The following is a 20,773-nucleotide window of genomic DNA, read 5'->3' on the forward strand; positions in this document are numbered from 1 at the left end:
AAATGATAGGAGAAGACAGGAGGGGGAGGGATAGAGCCGAGAGCTGGACAGGTGACAGGCAAAAGGGGATACGAGAGGATCATGGGACAGGAGGTCCGGGAAGAAAGACAAAGGGGGGGGGACCCAGAGGATGGGCAAGAGGTATATTCAGAGGGACAGAGGGAGAAAAAGGAGAGTGAGAGAAAGAATGTGTGCATAAAAATGAGTAACAGATGGGGTACGAGGGGGAGGTGGGGCCTTAGCGGAAGTTAGAGAAGTCGATGTTCATGCCATCAGGTTGGAGGCTACCCAGACGGAATATAAGGTGTTGTTCCTCCAACCTGAGTGTGGCTTCATCTTTACAGTAGAGGAGGCCGTGGATAGACATGTCAGAATGGGAATGGGATGTGGAATTAAAATGTGTGGCCACCGGGAGATCCTGCTTTCTCTGGCGGACAGAGCGTAGATGTTCAGCAAAGCAGTCTCCCAGTCTGCGTCGGGTCTCGCCAATATATAAAAGGCCACATCGGGAGCACCGGACGCAGTATATCACCCCAGTCGACTCACAGGTGAAGTGTTGCCTCACCTGGAAGGACTGTTTGGGGCCCTGAATAGTGGTAAGGGAGGAATTGTAAGGGCATGTGTAGCACTTGTTCCGCTTACACGGATAAGTGCCAGGAGGGAGATCAGTGGGGAGGGATGGGGGGGGACAAATGGACAAGGGAGTTGTGTAGGGAATGATCCCTGCGGAATGCAGAGAGAGGCGGGGAGGGAAAGATGTGCTTAGTGGTGGGATCCCGTTGGAGGTGGCAATCTACCTGATTGTTATTTCATCATCTAAAGAGAAATTACCTGGAACCCCATGAAGCTGTCAGCCTGCTCCACCCTGCTCCCATGGCTGTTCTTCCTGTGAAGCCCAGTGTTGTCGCAGCCAGGTCTTCACCAGTGGGCCTGGTGCTACTGATAGGTGTGGCTGCTGAAAAAGGACCAACAGACAACCACCACACAACATGCTGGAGCGACTCAGCAGGCCAGGCAGCATCTATGGAGAAGAGTAAACAGCTGACGTTTCGGGCCGAGACCCTTCATCAGGACCCTTGTCCTCAACGTCAAGAAGCTTGCAACGTCCTTGAACTCAACGTCAGTAAGATGAAAGAGCTGATTGTGGACTTCAGGAAGGGTAAGACAAAGGAACACATACCAATCCTCATAGAGGGATCAGAAGTGGAGAGAGTGAGAAGTTCCTGGGTGTCAAGATCTCTGAGGATCTAACCTGGTCCCAACATATCGATGCAGCTACAAAGAAGGCAAGACAGCAACTACCCTTCATTGGGAGTTTGAAGAGATTTGGCATGTCAACAAATACACTCAAAAACTTCTATAGTTGTACTGTGGAGAGCATTCTGACAGGCTGCATCACTGTCTGGTATGGGGGGGAGGACTGAAAGAAGTTATAAATTTAGTCAGCTCCACCTTGGGTACTAGCCTACAAAATACCCAGGACATCTTCAGGGAGCGGTGTCTCAGAAAGGCAGCATCTATTATTAAGGACCTCCAGCACCCAGGGCATGCCCTTTTCTCACTGTTACCATCAGGTAGGAGGTACAGAAGCCTGAAGGCACTCAGCAATTCAGGAACAGTTTCTTCCCCCTGCCATCCGATTCCTAAATGAAAATCAAGAGTAAGTCTAAATTCCGAAATGGACATTGATCCTGTGAACACTACTTCACGTTTTAAATATATATTATTTCTGTTTTTGCATGGTTTTTAATCTATTTGTTGTACATATACTGTAATTACATAGAAACATAGAAAATAGGTGCAGGAGTAGGCCATTCGGCCCTTCGAGCCTGCACCGCCATTTATTATGATCATGGCTGATCATCCAACTCAGAACTCCGCCCCAGCCTTCCCGCCATACCCCCTGACCCCTGTAGCCACAAGGGCCATATCCAACTCCCTCTTAAACATAGCCAATGAACTGGCCTCAACAGTTTCCTGTGGCAGAGAATTCCACAGATTCACCACAAATTCATTAATTGATTTACTTTTTTTCTTCTTCTATATTATGTATTGCATTGAACTGCTGCTGCTGAGTTAACAAATTTCACGACGCATGCTGGTGATAATAAATCTGATTCTGAAGGGTCTCAGCCCGAAACATCTTTTCCATAGATGCTGCCTGGCCTCCTGAGTCCCTCCAGCATTTTGTGTGTGTTGCTTTGGATTTCCAGCACCTGCAAATGTACTTGTTGTCTTCAGCAGACAATCAGTTTTATTTTTCTCACTCAATGCTGTTACTAATGGTAACACAGAAAAGTGTGGTTAGTGCTTCTTTTGGAGTCTCAGAGATTGTGGGGATGCCACAGTAGCTGGGAGTATCCGATAGAGAGTATCAGTAAAGATTTGGAGCAATCGTTTGCGAAGCACATTAATACCAAACTGCGGTTCAGTGGTGCCTGAAGTAACCTTTGACACCAGTTCTGGCCGCAGGTTCTCAATCTCAAAGCCAAGAGCTTTTCTAGTTACAAATGTTACTTGGAGAGCATCTGAAAAGTTGATCATCACCTGCTCAAGCTTCAATATGTGCTCTGTCCGAAAAGCTTTTCTGTAGTTTGTGCTAATGGAAAATAGTGGTGGCAGCATTGCTGTCCCCTCACCATCACTATCACATCTATAGATGTGTTGTGGGGAGCGTGTTGACTGCCTGCATCACGGCCCAGTATGGGAACACCAATGCCTTTGAAGGGAAAATCCTACAAAAAGTAGTGGATTCGCTCCAGTACGTCACGGGTAAAGCCCTCCCAACCACTGAGCGTATCTACATGAAGAGGTGCTGTAGGAAAGCAGCATTCATCATCAGAGACGCCCACCACACCGGCCACGCTCTCTTCTCACTACTGCCATCAGGTAGAAGGTACAAGAACCTCAGGACTCACACCACCAGGTTCAAGAACAGCTACTATACCTCAGCCACCAGGCCCTTGAACAAAAGGGGATAATTATACTCATCTATTGAGATGTTCCCACACCCAATGATCTCACTTTATGGACTCTTTATCTTGTTGTTTCATGTTCTTGTTATTTATTGCTATTTATTTATATTTACATTTGCACAGTTTGATGTCTTCTATTCTCTACCTGATCTTTCATTGATCCTGTTATAGTTACTATTCTATATATTTACCTAGTAAATGTATAGGATAAAGCACCTCGGGGTTGTATGTGGAGACATATATGTACGCTGGTAATAAAATTTACTTTGAACTTTGAATGTCCCTGGCTTAGCTGCGAGGCTCCTGGACCTCAGTATCATCGCTCTCCCTTCTGTCCTCTCAGCTAATGCTGTTGAGCAAACTCCAGTCAAATAGGATAAATCATCTGAGTAAGGACAGGTAATTAATTCAAATGGTAACCATTCAGATAGCTGATGTAATGGGTTCTGCTCTGCAGTAGCAGTTGTGCTTGTGGAGTTATGACCAACAAGCATCGTTGGGAGAGAGCAGGAAGTATTCAGGAGTGAAGAGCAGAGGTAGTTATAACTTGCAGCTTGTCCTGATATGAAATACAAGACACGTATTTGGTCAAAAAAGCTGAGGTTGTCTTTGAAGGAGTTTAAAAAAATGCCAATGTTTACCTTGAATTATAAGCTTAAATGGCAAAAATATGTGAAGCTCTTTGGTGCAGATTTAACCCTTTGCTGGTGAAGGCTGTCCTATAATTATGTAATTTATGCAGAATAAGCAAATACAGTGGATTTTGGTCAATGGGCCATTGGTTAATCAGGGCAGCCGCTTATTCAGGACAGCTCTTAAAGAACTTAAAACAGATTGAGACAATAGCTGGGATGGATTCTCTTTGTTTCTTTGGGACACTATGCTGCTTAATAGGGACAGGAGACTGTTACCGAACATTTTCTAGCTAGCATCAGTCGCATGGGTGTTAGTACACCATGCTGAGAGGGAATAGTTTTTAAACTGCGTCCTTTGCATGTTTGTGTACAAAAAGCAGTGATTTTTGTCACTGTTGTTTGGTGAGTAAGAAACAGACAAATCGGAATCAGTTTTGCTCACTGCAGTTTCAAGCATTCAGGCCTGGAGATGCCAGTATATAAAATGATTTTACTAATTCAACAAGTTAGGAACTACAAAGAATTTGAAAGTATCAACAATCACCTTGAATGTTGCAATGGAAATAAATATTTGGAGGATGCAATCATGGAAAGCTCTTTTTGAAGGCAGTCCATTATCTGCACTGATTTTGTTCATTTACAGGCAGTCATGTCAACACGTCAGCATACACTGATTTCCTCCATCAATTACCATCAGGAACTGATACACAGTTTTATAGTTCTGTAGTGGTATTGGTAGTGTTCTAATTTATTCTGTGTTTTATTTAAATACTGAATGTTGTATCTTTTTTAACTATTTCCATGAAACTTTGGCTGACTGGGGCAGCCGATGTGTCCCAATTAACCGGAATCCACTGTATTATTAATCGTAGTATTTACTCTTTTGCAGGTAGTTTTGTTTGAATCCATAGGCCTTCACAATACTTCAACATTCTGCTCACCCTCCTGTAATTCTAATTCTGATCCCCAGCTGCCTTGTTTCCTCTGATGTCCATGTCCCTGTGTATTGCCTCGATTTTTATTGTAACACGATGAGCACGGGATCGTGAGAAGTTGCTATTTTAATTTGCTTCAGATGCTCACAAGGAGTGGGGGTGGGGGAGTTGGGGGCCAAAGGTCACCATGTCCCTGATCTTCCTTGTACTGTTACCGTTTGAGAATGAAATGTCTTGTTCTTGTAGTAACATAGCAATAAAGATGTTCCACCCATCTAGGAATGGTGGTGGGGGGGCAAGATCTGTTGCAATTTCTCTGAGAAATATTAACTTCCTATTTACATTAATCCTATTGAGTAGAGGCATGTTATTTAAACCCTTGTACATTGTACACAGGAAAACACTGGAAACTGTTGGGACAAGTCTAATTTAGAGCAGACTGCTTTACAACAAGCCAATGTCAGCTTGAATTTACATTTATTTAAGAGCTTTATTACGTCATCATAAAGAGCTTTACAGCCAGTAGGGGTGGGGGGGGGCTGTGGGGGAGCTTCTGGAGTGTATTGTGTTGGAATGCAGGAAACATGGTAAAAAAGGAAATCCCCCACAACTGGAAACTGATTATGTCCAGATTACTGAGGGGTTAATTAGGTGGTAACGTGGTGAAGATATAGAGGACAGTTCTCCCACTCATTTCTCAGAACGGGATCTTTTTTGTATCCAGTTTAAGGCCTCCTTCAAAAGACAACACCTTCTCTGGCAAAAGATGATTAGTAAACCTTCACCTTTCAAAAGCAAGGCTTTCCTCTCTGTGCACTCATAACTGTGTGGCTAGGGAGAGCTCAAACAACATCTGAAAATTCAGGCAACACACATAAAAGTTGCTGGTGAACGCAGCAGGCCAGGCAGCATCTATAGGAAGGGGTACAGTTGACGTTTCGGGCCGAGACCCTTCGTCAGGACTAACTGAAAGAAGAGGTAGTAAGAGATTTGAAAGTGGGAGGGGGAGGGGGATCACTGTCGGCTGAGGTGTGTGACAATGAGGAAGATCAGCTGGTTGATGTGTGTTGCAACGACAATTTTGTACTCAATGCCAGCAAGACTAAGGAATTGATCACAAACGAGAGAAAATCCGCAGATGCTGAAAGTGAAAGTAATACACACAAAATGCTGGAGGAACTCAGCAGGCCAGGCAGCATCTATGGAAAAGAGTAAAATAGTTGACGTTTCAGGTTGAGATGCTGTATGGCCTGCTGAGTTCCTCCAGCACTGTGTGTGTATGACTGAAGGCTGATTTATACTTCTGTGTCAACTTGACGCCGTAGGTACAGCGTTGCTGTGAACCCTACGTAGAGCCTACGCAGATCCCTATGCCGTCGCCTGATGCGCACCTCTCCCAAAATGTAACTGCGCGTCGCGGCAACGCAGACCACAACAACTGTGATTGGTCCGCTTGGTAGCGTCGCATTTCCTCCTACGCTGCAATAGCTTCCCATTGGGCGACTGAAGGGCAGGGAAGGAACTCTGGCTGCAATGCTTTCCATAAAGCTTTACAGACCTCCAAAATTATGGAGGACACATTTTGCTTTTACGAAAAAAGGTACTCGCTTTAAACTTGTATACCCCGAGAAAGACTACCATGAACATGAAGCCTTGCGCGGGCAGGTGTGTGTGCACATGCACGACGTGCCCGAAATGCAGAGCGACGCAGACACACCAACGCACAAGTATAAATGCTCACAACACGCGTCGGTCACTAGCGTAGGTTACGGCGTCGAGTTGACACACAAGTATAAATCAGCCTTAAGGAATTGATTGTGGACTTCAGGAAGGGGAAGTCAGAACACACTGCAGTGCTCACTGAGGGATTAGCGGTGGAAAGAGTGAGCAGTTTCACGTTCCTGGGCATCAACATCGCAAGCGATCTATCCTGGTCCCAATATATTGATAAACAAAGAAGGCATGCCAGTGGCTTTATTTCCATAGAACCATAGAAACTACAGCACAGAAACAGGCCTTTTGGCCCTTCTTGGCTGTGCCGAACCATTTTCTGCCTAGTCCCACTGACCTGCACATGGACCATATCCCTCCATACACCTCCCATCCATGTATCTGTCCAATTTATTGTTAGATGTTAAAAAAGAACCCGCATTTACCACCTCATCTGGTAGCTCATTCCATACTCCCACCACTCTCTGTGTGAAGAAGCCCCCCCCCAATGTTTCCTTTAAATTTTCCCCCCCTCACCCTTAACCCATGTCCTCTGGTTTTTTTCTCCCCTTGCCTCAGTGGAAAAAGCCTGCTTGCATTCACTCTATCTATACCCATCATAATTTTATATACCTCTATCAAATCTCCCCTCATTCTTCTACGCTCTAGGGAATAAAGTCCTAACCTATTCAACCTTTCTCTGTAACTGAGTTTCTCAAGTCCCAGCAACATCCTTGTAAACCTTCTCTGCACTCTTTCAACCTTATTTATATCCGTCCTGTAATTTGGTGACCAAAACTGAACACAATACTCCAGATTCGGCCTCACCAATGCCTTATACAACCTCATCATAATATTCCAGCTCTTATACTCAATACTTTGATTAATAAAGGCCAATGTACCAAAAGCTCTCTTTACGACCCTATCTACCTGTGGCGCCACTTTTAGGGAATTTTGTATCTGTATTCCCAAATCCCTCTGTTCTACTGCACTCCTCAGTGCCTTACCATTAACCCTGTATGTTCTACCTTGGTTTGTCCTTCCAACGTGCAATACCTCACACTTGTCTGTATTAAACTCCATCTGCCATTTTTCAGCCCATTTTTCCAGCTGGTCCAAGTCCCTCTGCAGGCTCTGAAAACCTTCCTCACTGTCTACTGCACCTCCAATCTTTGTATCATCAGCAAATTTGCTGATCCAATTTACCACATTATCATCCAGATCATTGATATAGATGACAAATAACAATGGACCCAGCACTGATCCTTGTGGCACACCACTAGTCACAGGCCTCCACTCAGAGAAGCAATTCTCAACTACCACTCTTTGGCTTCTTCCATTGAGCCAATGTCTAATCCAATTTACCACCTCTCCATTTATACCTAGCGACTGAATTTTCCTAACTAACCTCCCATGCAGGACCTTGTCAAAGGCCTTACTGAAGTCCATGTAGACAATATCCACTGCCTTCCCATCATCCACTTTCCTGGTAACCTCCTCGAAAAACTCCAATAGATTGGTCAAACATGACCTACCACGCACAAAGCCATGTTGACTCTCCCTAATAAGTCCCTGTCTATCCAAATGCTTGTAGATTCTGTCTCTTAGTACTCCCTCCAATAACTTACCTACTACTGACGTTAAACTTACCGGCCTATAATTTCCCGGATTACTTTTCGATCCTTTTTTAAACAACCGAACAACATGAGCCACTCTCCAATCCTCCGGCACCTCATCCGTAGACAGCGATGTTTTAAGTATTTCTGCCAGGGCCCCTGCAATTTCAACACTAGTCTCCTCCAAGGTCCGAGGGAACACCCTGTCAGGTCCCGGGCATTTACCCATGTTAATTTTCCTCAAGACAGCAAGCACCTCCTCCTTTACAATCTGTACAATTTCCATGATCTCACTACTTGATTCCCTTAATTCCATAGACTTCATGGCAGTTTCCTTAGTAAATATTGACGCAAAAAACCTATTTAAGATCTCCCCCATTTCCTTTGGTTCCGCACATAGCTGACCACTCTGATCTTCAAGAGGACCAAGTTTATCCCTTACAATCCTTTTGCTCTTAATATACCTGTAAAAGCTCTTTGGATTATCCTTCACTTTGACTGCCAAGGCAACCTCATGTCTTCTTTTAGCCCTCCTGACTTCTTTCTTAAGTATTTTCTTGCACTTCTTATACTCCTCAAGCAGCTGATTTACTCCCTGTTTCCTATACATGTCATACAACTCCCTCTTCTTCTTTATCAGAGTTGCAATATCCCTGGAGAACCAAGGTTCCTTATTCCTATTCACTTTGCCTTTAATCCTGACAGGAACATACAAACTCTGCACTCTCAAAATTTCTCCTTTGAAAACTTTCATTAGGAGTTTGAGAAGATTTGCTATGTCACCAAAGATTCTATCAAATTTCTGCCAGTGTAAGGTGGAGAGCATTCTAACTGGTTGCATCATCTCCTGATATGGAGGCTCTAATGCGCAGAACGGCCCTCCCCACCATTGAGGACATCTTCCAAAGTCAGTATCCGTCACTAAAGACCCTCACTATAACCATATGAGACATGCCCTCTCTCATTACTACCAGCGGGGAGGAGGCACAGGAGCTTAAAGACTCACTCCTAACATCTTAGGAAGAGCTCCTTTCTCTCCAGCATCAGATCTCCGAATGGTCCATAAAAATCACTATATGTTAGAAAAAGTAAATACATTCTGCAGAAGAGGAATAATGAGTGTTGATGGGCTCATTGACCATTGGCACACTTTAGGGCAGGTGCAGAGGAGATCCGCCAAAATGAGTTTTGTGGAGTCCTGGAGTGGTCCTTTGGCCCAGTGAGTCTGTGCTGACCACAGTGCCCACTCAGCTAATGACAATTTATTGAATTTGGGCCAGATGCCGCCCCCCCCCCCCCCCACCATGTACCTGTCCATTTGCACCTACCCGTGGAGACTGGAAAGTCACCTTTGGAGAAAGGATGGTTGAGGAATGATTTAGTAGAAATGTTCATTACATTCAGCTTTGATTAAGTAAATAAAATTGCTAACCAGGGGGCATCATTGCAGGACATCTGGCAAAACAAACAGGGAAATGAGAGGAATTTCCTTTCTAATGTTACCCTGTGTTATGGAAGGCAAACATAATGCACACTTATGAGAATTTGAGATTTCCAAGTTAGTCATACTTGTGGAAGAGTGAGTCAAGTTGGAGATTGTTTGCCTACACATATAATTTAAAGAAGACTACATAGAATCTAGCAGATTGGAAATGATCTGGTGAGATTCTTTTGAAAAACCTTGATGGTCAATATGGAAGTTCGTACATTTCTGCATGAGCCTGTAAATAGTGCTCATATACAGCACCAAACCTGTCCATTGCTCGCTTGATTACTAGGAACATGGGAAGCATTCTTGTTTAGTTTTTGATATATTTGTAGTGTTAGCTTGTTTGTTTCAAGGTCATAATATGGCAACAATTTATCAGCCCATCCAGTGCTCAACAATAATATTGTCTAATGTGTAATTTTGATACTGATAAATAGTGTACAGTATTTGCTGCCAGGGCCACATTTATTGTTCATCTCTGGTTATGTGGGATAAAAGGAAGGCCTGTTTTAAAGCCAACTGAACTGGTGCCTGGAACAAGAGAAAATCTGCAGATGCTGGAAATCCAAAGCAACACAACACACACAGGAACTCAGTAGGCCAAGCAGCATCTGTGGAAAAGAGACACTTCATCAGGACTGGAAAAAAAAACTTCCTCCCCTCCTCCCTCTGTGGCAGCAATATAGAGGGTGCAGAAGTGAATCACCAGGATGTTGCCTGAGATGGGGATTGTACATGTAAGAAGAGTTTGGGTAGACAACAGGAATTCTGCAGATGCTGGAAATTCAAGCAACACACATCAAAGTTGCTGGTGAACGCAGCAGGCCAAGCAGCATCTATAGGAAGAGGCGCAGTCGACGTTTCAGGCCGAGACCCTTCGTCAGGACTAACCGATTGGGTAGGCTAGGTTTATCAGCATATGGGCTTCCAGCTACCAAAATTAAAAGACCTGTTCAAGGCTAGAGCAGAGAAAAGAGCTGAAAAAATTACTGCAGACTCCACCCCCTCCCGCCCCCAAGTAGTTCCCTATTCACCAAATTGCCATCAGGGAGATGCTGCAAGTCCAATCCCACCAGGACTACATGTCATCTCTACATGAAAGCTTCTTTCCTGCTGCTATCCAACTTCTCAACAAACCTCACCCAGGTGTAATATCCTGACTGTCCCCGCACAACATCCGTTAAGTGGTCTTTCCTGCTGTCCTTCTGTTGATAATTATTGAGTTTGTTCTTTATCTTCACCCTTGCACATGTGACTGTTCTGCTAATTGTTAATTTCAAAACGGGGAGAACATCCAGGAATCTGAGATGCAGAGGGATCTGGGAGTCCTTGTGCAGAACACCCTGAAGGTTAATTTGCAGATTGAGTCAGTGGTGAGGAAAGCAAATGCCATGCTAGCATTCATTTCAAGAGGTCTAGAATACAAGAGCAAGGTTGTGATGATGAGGCTTTATGAGGCACTGGCGAGGCCTCACCTTGAGTATTATGAACAGTTTTGGGCCCCTCATCTTAAAAAAGACGTGCTGGCATTGGAGAGGGTCCAGAGGAGGTTCACAAGGATGATTCAGGAATGAAAGGGTTATCATACGAGGAACGTTTGGTAGCTCTGGGTTTGTACTCGCTGGAATTCAGAAGGATGAATTCTTGAAAACTTTCGAATGTTGAAAGGCCTAGACAGACTAGATGTCAAAAGGATGTTTCCCATGGTGGGAGAGTCTAGGACAAGAGGGCATTGCCTCAGGATAGAGGGACGCCCTTTCAAAATAGAGATGTGGAGAAATTTCTTTAGCCAAAGAGTGGTGAATTTGTGGAATTTGATGCCACACTTGCGGCTGTGGAGACCAGGTTGTTGGGTGTATTTAAGGCAGAGATTGATAGGTTCTTGATTGAACATGGCATCAAAGGTTACGGGGAGAAGGCCGGGAACTGGGGTTGAGGAGAAGTGAAAAAAGGATCAGCCATGATTGAATGGTGGAGCAGATTCAATGAACCAGATGGCTTAATTCTGCTCCTGTGTCTTATGGTCTTTTGTTGATTGCTCATGGCTATTTGCCCCATTGTCTTATAAAATGTTGGTTGCTATTGTATTGCCTGTTGTGGTGTCCCGTGTTTTATGGTTGGCACTGAACCACAATAAATTCTGATGTGTTCCACGTACTGGCAATGAAGTGATTCAGATTTGGATAGTCTGACTTGAGGGAGTCAGAATGGCTTTGTGCACGAGAAGTTGTGTTTAAATATTTTAGTTTTTTTTTGAAGAGGTAACCAAAAATGTGGATATGGGTAGGGCAGTTGATGTTGTCTATTTGGATTTGAGCAAAGTCTTCAACAAGGTTCTGCATGATAGGCTACTGTAGAAGGTTAGGACCTATGGGACTCAGGAAGAGGGTGATTGTTCAAGGCTGTTTATTGGAATGGAGGTTGGTGACTGTGTGCCAGGGGTCAGTGTTTGGGACTTTTGTTATTTACATTAATGATTTGGATGCAAATAAACAATGCTAATCAGTAAATTCGTGTAGGACCTGGACCTGGGAGGTGTTGTTGATGGTGAAATAGGTTATCAAAGATTATAGGAGGATTTTGATCAGTTTGGGAAGTGGGTTGAGGAGGGGCAAATGGATTTCGGTTCAGGTACGTTGAAGTGATAAATTTTGGAAAGTCAAACTTGCAGAGGACATGTATGATGCATGGTAGGACAGTAGAGAGTGTAATGGAACAGGGGGACACGTGCATAGTTCATTGATTGGAAGTGGTAGTTGGGAAGTGGAAAAGATTGGAAACAGTAGTTGGGAAAGTGGAGACAGAGATGGTGGGTGGGATGAAATGGGTGATTTGGAGGGCAGATGTCAATCAGCAGGCGGTTAGTTGGATGAGGGCTCTCGGTATGTAAGTTAACCTCATCGGGTGTGATTTGAAATGAATTGGCTTTATTTCTTACATCCTTCATATACATGAGTAAAAATTTTTACGTAACTTCTCCTTCTAAATATGCAATGTGTAATTTATAGTACTTTATAATAAATAGTATGTACAACAGGACAGTTAATATAACATAGAAATATAATTGTATCAGCATGAATTATTCATTCTGAAGGCCTGGTGGAAGAAGCTGCTGGTCCTGGCTTTTATGCTGCGGTACTGCTTCCCGGATGGTAGCAGCTGGAACAGTTTGTGATTGGGGTGACTTGGGTCTCCAATGATCCTTCGGGCCCTTTTTATGCACCTGTCTTTGTAGATGTCCTGAACAGTGAGAAGTTCAGATCTACAGATGCGCTGGGCTGTCTGCACCACTCTCTGCAGAGTCCTGCGATTAAGGGAGGTACAGTTCCCGTACCAGGCAGTGATGCATCCAGTCAGGATGCTCTCAATTGTGCCCCTGTAGAAAGTTCATAGGACTTGGGGGCCCATACTGAACTTCTGAGGTGAAAGAGGCACTGTTGTGCCTTTTTCACCGCACAGCTGGTATGTACAGACCACATGAGATCCTTGGTGATGTGGCTGCCAAGGCACTTAAAGCTGTTCACCCTCTCAACCCCAGATCCATTGATGTCGATAGGAGTTAGCCTGTCTCCATTCCTCCTGTAGTCCACAACCAGCTCCTTTGTTTTTGCAATGTTGAGGGAGAGGTTGTTTTCTTGACAGCACTGTGTCAGGGTGATGACTTCTCTGTAGGCTGCCTCATTATTATTTGAGATTAGGCCAATCAGTGTAGTGTCAACAGCAAATATAATTAGCAGATTGGAGCTGTGGGTGGTGACACAGTCATGGGTATACTGAGAGTAAAGGAGGGGCCTTGGGGCACCTGTGTTGAGGGTCAGAGTGGCAGAGGTGAGGGAGCCCACTCTTACCACCTGCCGGTGATCTAAGAGGAAGTCCAGGAAGGCCAAAGTCTCTGAGCTTCTTGTGGACCCTGCAGAAATTATGGTGTTGAATGCTGAACTGTAGTCCAAGAGCAGCATTCTCAACAAGCATCCCTCTTCTCCAGATGTGTAAGGACGGAGTGTAGAGCTGTGGTTATGGCATCATCTGACAATCGGTTGTGTCGGTAGGTGAATTGTAGGGGTCCAGTGTGGGTAGCAGCATGCTGCAGATGTAGTCCTTGACCATCCTCTCAAAGCATCTGCTTATTATTGAGGTGAGTGCGACAGGAATCCAGTCATTCAGACATTACCTTGGTCTTTTTAGGTAAAGGGACAATGGTGGATGCTTTGAGACAGAAGGGAAATCTACACTGGGAGAGAGAGAGAGATTAAAAATATCTGTAATCACACCGGCCAATTGTACTGCGCACACCCTGAGTACCGGCCCTGGGGTGCCATCCGGTCCCGCAGCCTTGTGACTGTCCCCTGGTTGGAAAAACCTGTGTACTTCAGCCTCAGAGATGACCAAGCTGCCGGTCACTTCAGCACTTCAGTATTGGCGACATCGAATCAAGCGTGAAAAAAAGATTTAGCTCGTCTGGGAGGGAGGCAGCAATGTTGGAAACTCCACTGCATTTAGCTTTGAAGTCTGCGATGGTGTGCCAACCTTTGATCAGGCAGCTGATGAGCTGCTGAGTAGGCAGCCAGCAGAGCCAGGGTTGGAGAGCTGTCAGTCTTCTGTCTTCCCCTCACTTCCACCCGCCTGATAGCACATATCACCAGACTCAGGGACAGCTTAACCCCATTGTTATAAGACAATTGAATGGTTTCCTAGTACAATAAGATGAACTCTTGATCTATCTTTATGACCTTGTTGTTTGTTTCCTGGCACTGCACTTTCTCTACAGCTGTCATACTTTATTCTGCATTGTTATTGTTTTACCTTGTTCTACCTCAATGTACTTTGCAATAATTTGATCTGTAAGATAAGATTTTCATTGTACTTCTGTACACGTGACAATAATACACCAATATCAAGGCAGCAGGCAATGCACTTGGAAGACTTGCCCGGGAAAGTCAGAAAGCCTCCACCCCCTGTGTGTTGTGTGTAGCGAGACTGGGTTCCTACTAACAACCCCTGGCAGTGGGCAAGGGAAGATCAAGGCCCTAGTAACAGCAAAGCAGTCTCATCTAGGAGCTTTGGAGTTTTGATGTTTTGGTGCGTAGACTCCATATATGAGAATTATGTGATGCAAAGCACACCGTGTATCCCATTTCTCAACACCCCTCGGGCCTGGTGGCCTCCAATCTCACACGATGTACCCAATAGGGCATTTCATAACATTGAAACGAGGCCCTGAGAAACATCATGTTCCGGGCCATTAGGTTTCTGCAAGAAATTTAGTTGCCAGGTTGGGATTAGCACTTGCCTCATCTGTTGGTGGGACATTATTAAGGAGGGACAACCAACCAGTAAGGCAAGGGAGGACCCACGCTGTTCAAGTCCACATCTTTATTAATTTATTTAATGACATTACTGGACAATAGGATGGACACAGAAAGGGTAAGTACCAATGCTTTTCTGCAAAAGGATTGATTCATAGTAACAACAGGAATTCTGCAGATGCTGGAAATTCAAGCAACATACATCAAAGTTGCTGGTGAACGCAGCAGGCCAGGCAGCATCTCTAGGAAGAGGCGCAGTCGACATTTCAGGCCGAGACCCTTCGTCAGGACTAACTGAAGGAAGAGTGAGTAAGGGATTTGAAAGCTGGAGGGGGAGGGGGAGATCCAAAATGATAGGAGAAGACAGGAGGGGGAGGGATAGAGCCGAGAGCTGGACAGGTGATAGGCAAAAGGGGATACGAGAGGATCATGGGACGGGAGGTCCGGGAAGAAAGACAAGGAGGGGGAGGTGACCCAGAGGATGGGCAAGAGGTATATTCAGAGGGACAGAGGGAGAAAAAGGAGAGTGAGAGAAAGAATGTGTGCATAAAAATAGGTGCCTAGCGGAAGTTAGAGAAGTCGATGTTCATGCCATCAGGTTGGAGGCTACCCAGACGGAATATAAGGTGTTGTTCCTCCAACCTGAGTGTGGCTTCATCTTTACAGTAGAGGAGGCCGTGGATAGACATGTCAGAATGGGAATGGGATGTGGAATTAAAATGTGTGGCCACTGGGAGATCCTGCTTTCTCTGGCGGACAGAGCGTAGATGTTCAGCAAAGCGGTCTCCCAGTCTGCGTTGGGTCTCACCAATATATAAAAGGCCACATCGGGAGCACCGGACGCAGTATATCACCCCAGTCGACTCACAGTTGAAGTGATGCCTCACCTGGAAGGACTGTTTGGGGCCCTGAATGGTGGTAAGGGAGGAAGTGTAAGGGCATGTGTAGCACTTGTTCCGCTTACACGGATAAGTGCCAGGAGGGAGATCAGTGGGGAGGGATGGGGGGGACGAATGGACAAGGAAGTTGTGTAGGGAGCGATCCCTGCGGAATGCAGAGAGAGGCGGGGAGGGAAAGATGTGCTTAGTGGTGGGATCCCGTTGGAGGTGGCGGAAGTTACGGAGAATAATATGTTGGATCCAGAGGCTGGTGGGGTGGTAGGTGAGGACCAGGGGAACCCTATTCCTAGTGGGGTGGTGGGAGGATGGAGTGAGAGCAGATGTACGTGAAATGGGGGAGATGCGTTTAAGAGCAGAGTTGATAGTGGAGGAAGGGAAGCCCTTTTCTTTAAAAAATGAAGACATCTCCCTCGTCCTAGAATGAAAAGCCTCATCCTGAGAGCAGATGCGGCGGAGACGGAGGAATTGCGAGAAGGGGATGGCGTTTTTGCAAGAGACAGGGTGAGAAGAGGAATAGTCCAGGTAGCTGTGAGAGGCTGTAGGCTTATAGTAGACATCAGTGGATAAGCTGTCTCCAGAGACAGAGGCAGAAAGATCTAGAAAGGGGAGGGAGGTGTCGGAAATGGACCAGGTAAACTTGAGGGCAGGGTGAAAGTTGGAGGCAAAGTTAATAAAGTCAACGAGTTCTGCATGCGTGCAGGAAGCAGCGCCAATGCAGTCGTCGATGTAGCAAAGGAAAAGTGGGGGACAGATACCAGAATAGGCACGGAACATAGATTGTTCCACAAACCCAACAAAAAGGCAGGCATAGCTAGGACCCATACGGGTGCCCATAGCTACACCTTTAGTTTGGAGGAAATGGGAGGAGCAAAAGGAGAAATTATTAAGAGTAAGGACCAATTCCGCTAGACGGAGCAGAGTGGTGGTAGAGGGGAACTGATTAGGTCTGGAATCCAAAAAGAAGCATAGAGCTTTGAGACCTTCCTGATGGGGGATGGAAGTATATAAGGACTGGACATCCATGGTGAAAATAAAGCGGTGGAGGCCAGGGAACTTAAAATCATTGAAAAGTTTAAGAGCGTGAGAAGTGTCACGAATATAGGTCGGAAGGGATTGAACAAGGGGTGATAAAACAGTGTCGAGGTATGCAGAAACGAGTTCGGTGGGGCAGGAGCAAGCTGAGACAATAGGTCGGCCAGGACAGGCAGGTTTGTGGATCTTGGGTAGGAGGTAGAAACGGGAAGTGCGGGGTGTGGGAACTATAAGGTTGGTAGCAGTGGATGGGAGATCCCCTGAGCGGATAAAGTCGGTGATGGTGTGGGAGACAATGGCCTGGTGCTCCTTAGTGGGGTCACGATCGAGGGGTAAATAAGAGGAGGTATCGGCGAGTTGTCGCTGCGCCTCGGCAAGGTAGAGGTCAGTACGCCAGACTACAACAGCACCCCACTTATCAGCGGGTTTAATAATAAGGTTAGGATTAGTGCGGAGGGAGTGGAGAGCAGAGCGTTCCGAAGGAGTGAGGTTGGAATGGGGACAAGGTGCGGTGAAGTCGAGACGGTTGATGTCCCGTCGGCAGTTAGCAATAAAGAGATCCAGAGCGGGCAGAAGTAACAAGTAACAAGTAATTCATAGTAACAAGTGGCTTTGATTGTTATTGATTCACCAGAGGACTTCTGGAGAATGCAGTTGGCATTATTTAAAATATAATACTGCAATTATTGAATGTTTTCACAGCATGAGTCATTAATTTTATTTCTGTTTCTCCGACATGCAAATGTTTGCTGGTATTGTCTCTACAACCCAGAGTCTGCACCTGGTCCCTCCCTGCCTAATAATGCCAGCAATGCAGTCTAGTGGTGGTTATGGGATGAGGAATTTCCTGCCTCCCTGGTGAGAATATTTTCAAACACTCAGTAGGCCAGGCATCATCTGTAGAATGAGAAACAGAGTTAAAGTTTTGAGGCTGGGGAACTTCAGGTGATGACTCTGACTCTATCCAACAGTTGCTGGTTTTGTTTCAGATTTTCGGCATCTGCAGTATATTGGATATTCAATCTATAGTAGCGAGGTATAGAAGGAGAGAAAGAACATAGTCTTTTTCCCACGGAGGAGATGCTAAAAATAAGGGATATTTATTTATTTGTCTGTCTGGCTCTTTATTTATTTCTTACATTCAAGGGATGTATGAGCAATAAGGAAGGGACATGTGGGAGGATATTGCCCAAACACTAAGAGTGTATACATAATTGTTTTGTATACTTCAATGTACAGTCAGATATGCAATCAGATCAATGTGTATTGATCAGTCTGATGGCCGGGTGGTAGAAGGTCCCGTGCCTATTGGTCCTGGCCTTAATGCCGTGGTACCGTTTGCCAGACGGTAGCAGCTGAAACAGTTTGTGGTTGGGGTGGCTGGAGTCCCTAATGATCCCCTGGGCCCTTTTTACACACCTGCTGCTGTAAATGTCCGAAATAGAGGAAAGCTGACACCCACAGGTGAGCCGGGCTGTCGGCATCGCTCTCTGCAGTGCCCTGTGATTGAGGGTACTACAGTTCCCCTGCCAGACGATGACACAGCCAGTTAGCATGCTCTCAGTGGTGCCCCTGTAGAAAGTCCTGAGGATTTGAGTCTCCTTCAGCCGTCTGAGGTGTAAAAGGCACTGCTGTGCTTTTTAATCACCACATTGCTGGAGACAGGTGAGAGATTTTACCGTGGAGAAGGTTTCACCTGGTTGCATCACCAGCTGGTATGGAGGTGCCAAGACACAGGACCAAAAAAAGCTGCAGAGGATTGTAAACTCGGCCGTCTCCATCATGGGCACCAGTCTCCCCACTTTCGACAACATCTTCAAAAGGTGATGCCTGAAAAAGGCAGCATCCGCCTTTAAGGACCCAGGATAAACCCTTTTCTCACTACTACCATTAGAACGCCTGAAGGCACAAGCTCGATATTTGAAGAACAGTTTCTGCCTGTCCGGTATCAGATTTCTGGATGGACAATGAACCCATAAACACTACTTCACTGTTCTTGCTCTCCTTTTGCCCTACTCATTTACTTTTATGACATTACATTCTGCGTTGTCCTGCTGTCACGAAACAACAAATTTCAAAACTTAGGTTAGTGATAATAAACCTGATTCTGACTTTTGACACTGATTCTGAAAAACAAGGGTATCAGAGGTGGCAGCTTCGCCCAAAGGTGGTGGTGTGTATTTGGAATCAGCTGCCAAAAATAATGGCTGAGTCGGGCACATTAACAACATGTTAAAAAAGCTATCTAAACAGGCACATGAACATGAGTGATTTAGAGAGCTATTGGGACTAGCTCAACGGACTACGCTATCAGCATGGCTCTGTTTCCACACTATGACTCCATGTCTCTTCGTCTGCCTTGGTTAAATAGCTTTGAGGCTGTACTTAATGCTTGTATATTACCAAGAGTAAGATAACCTTTACAACCCAGTGGGAAATGATGAATATACACTGATTTAACAGCGGTCTGTTGAAGGAACTCGGTGGGTTGAGTAGAGTCTGTGGGAAGAATTGTTGTTCCCGTCCCTGTTCTTCTGCCAGCCCCTATCCTAACTTTCTCCTCTAAAGTCAGACAAGTATATGAACAGACAGCCAAGCTGCCACAGTCTGTTTGTGGCTTCCTCATCATTCTAAGTAAATTTATTATTAGAAGTATGCACATATATTTCACCATATCCTGAGATTCATTTTTTTGTGGGCATTCACTATAGGTACAATAAAACACAACAGAATCAATGAAAAACAAAGACAGACAAACAACCAATGTGCAAAAGAAGACAAACTGTGCAAATCCAAAGAATAAATAGGAGATAATACTGAAAACAAGAGTTGTGGAGTCCTTGAAACTTGAGTTGATAGGTCGTGGATCAGTTCAGTGCTGAGGTGAGTGAGGTTACCCATGCTGGTCAGAAGCCCGATGGTGTGGGACTGAAGGTTCCCTGTGCCACCTCCCCGAAGGCAGCAGCAAGAAGAGAGCATGGCCAGGATGGTGGGGGTCCTTGATAATGGATGCTGGTTTCTATGGCAGCACTCCTTGTAGTCGCAGAAGGATAAGCTGCCTTTCTTCTCTGCACGTTGCTGTTTCGTGCTTTAGAAATGGAGATTGGATCAGACCTTTCAGTGAATGAAGTAAGTGTTCCAAATGACTGAGTATTTATAACCCAGATAAGAGAGAAGAGCCCTCCTTTCTTTCACTTTCATATCGCAGAATGTGGTTTTAATTTCTTCGCCTCGCTGGTAGTGAAAGTATCCACTTTCCTCCCCGGTAACAGAGCCTGGAACTGGACGCACCTTTGATGAAGCATTTACCCATTTCCAAGTGGCTGGGCCAGCTGGGTCTCCCCGAGTACCTGAAGCTCTTTGATGAAGAGTACGACGGAGTGGAGGTGAGTGAGAGACTGTCTCCAAACAGGACAGTAAACTTCTAATGAGCTGCAAGTAAACCCTATTTGTGCTAATGTTGAGTGGTCTGAGAGGTACATCAGAGCCTGGTCTCCATCTGAATCCAGGTCAGCTGGAGGCTGGAGAATGTAGACTGTCTTGGGGTTAGAGACCTAGACACTACTATGGCTGTGGGGAGGAATGGGGCTTGTTTTGTTGCTTATTGTGTTCTGTGTTATTCTGCTGAGCGTGGTGGGTGTGCAATGTTGGTGCTGGAATGTGTAGTGACGCTTATGTGCTTCCTCTACCTCACCATCAGGTGTGTTGGTTAGAGTCAGAGGAAAGTACAGCACAGAAACAGGCCCTTCAACCCATCTAGTCCATGCCGAACCATTTAAACTGCCTGCTCCCATCGACCCACACTGGGACCATAGCCCTCCATACCTCTACCATCCACGTACCCATCCAAATTTCTCCTAAACATTGAAATCGGGCTCGCATGCACGACTTGTGCTGCCAGCTCGTTCCACACTCTCACCGCCCTCTGAGTGAAGAAGTTTCCCCTTAAGCTTTTCACCTTTCACCCTTAACCCATGACCTCTAGTTGAAGTCCTACCCAACCTCAGCAGTTGTCATTGCAAATGACACATTTCACTGTATGTTTTGATGTGTGATAAATAAACTTGAATCTTGTCAGCAGGTCAAGTTACGGAAAGCTTGGCGGCCGTTCCACTATCTCATCCCAACAAGTGGAGTCATAGGGGGTTAGGGCCTATACCATAAGCCCTCTGTGAT

At 45.4% G+C, this 20,773-nt stretch overlaps 1 protein-coding gene across 7 annotated transcripts in view; it reads left to right on the forward strand.

The window, feature by feature from the left end:
- bcar3 (BCAR3 adaptor protein, NSP family member) overlaps window positions 1-20,773 on the forward strand; it is a 215,145-nt gene that overhangs the window by 27,410 nt on the left and 166,962 nt on the right. For 5 of the 7 annotated variants that reach the window (XM_063064628.1, XM_063064629.1, XM_063064627.1 and 2 more), the window contains one exon: window positions 19,870-19,983. The exons of 1 other annotated variant lie outside the window; for it this stretch is intronic. In XM_063064628.1, the coding sequence (XP_062920698.1) occupies window positions 19,894-19,983 (90 nt within the window). In that variant the 5' untranslated portion in view covers window positions 19,870-19,893. Of the gene's footprint in view, window positions 1-19,403; window positions 19,727-19,869; window positions 19,984-20,773 lie in introns of those variants that run through there. One more of the 7 variants, XM_063064626.1, reaches the window with a different exon arrangement.

Source organism: Mobula hypostoma, chromosome 12 (assembly GCF_963921235.1).
Source record: "Mobula hypostoma chromosome 12, sMobHyp1.1, whole genome shotgun sequence".
NCBI classification, from domain to species: Eukaryota; Metazoa; Chordata; class Chondrichthyes; order Myliobatiformes; family Myliobatidae; genus Mobula; species Mobula hypostoma.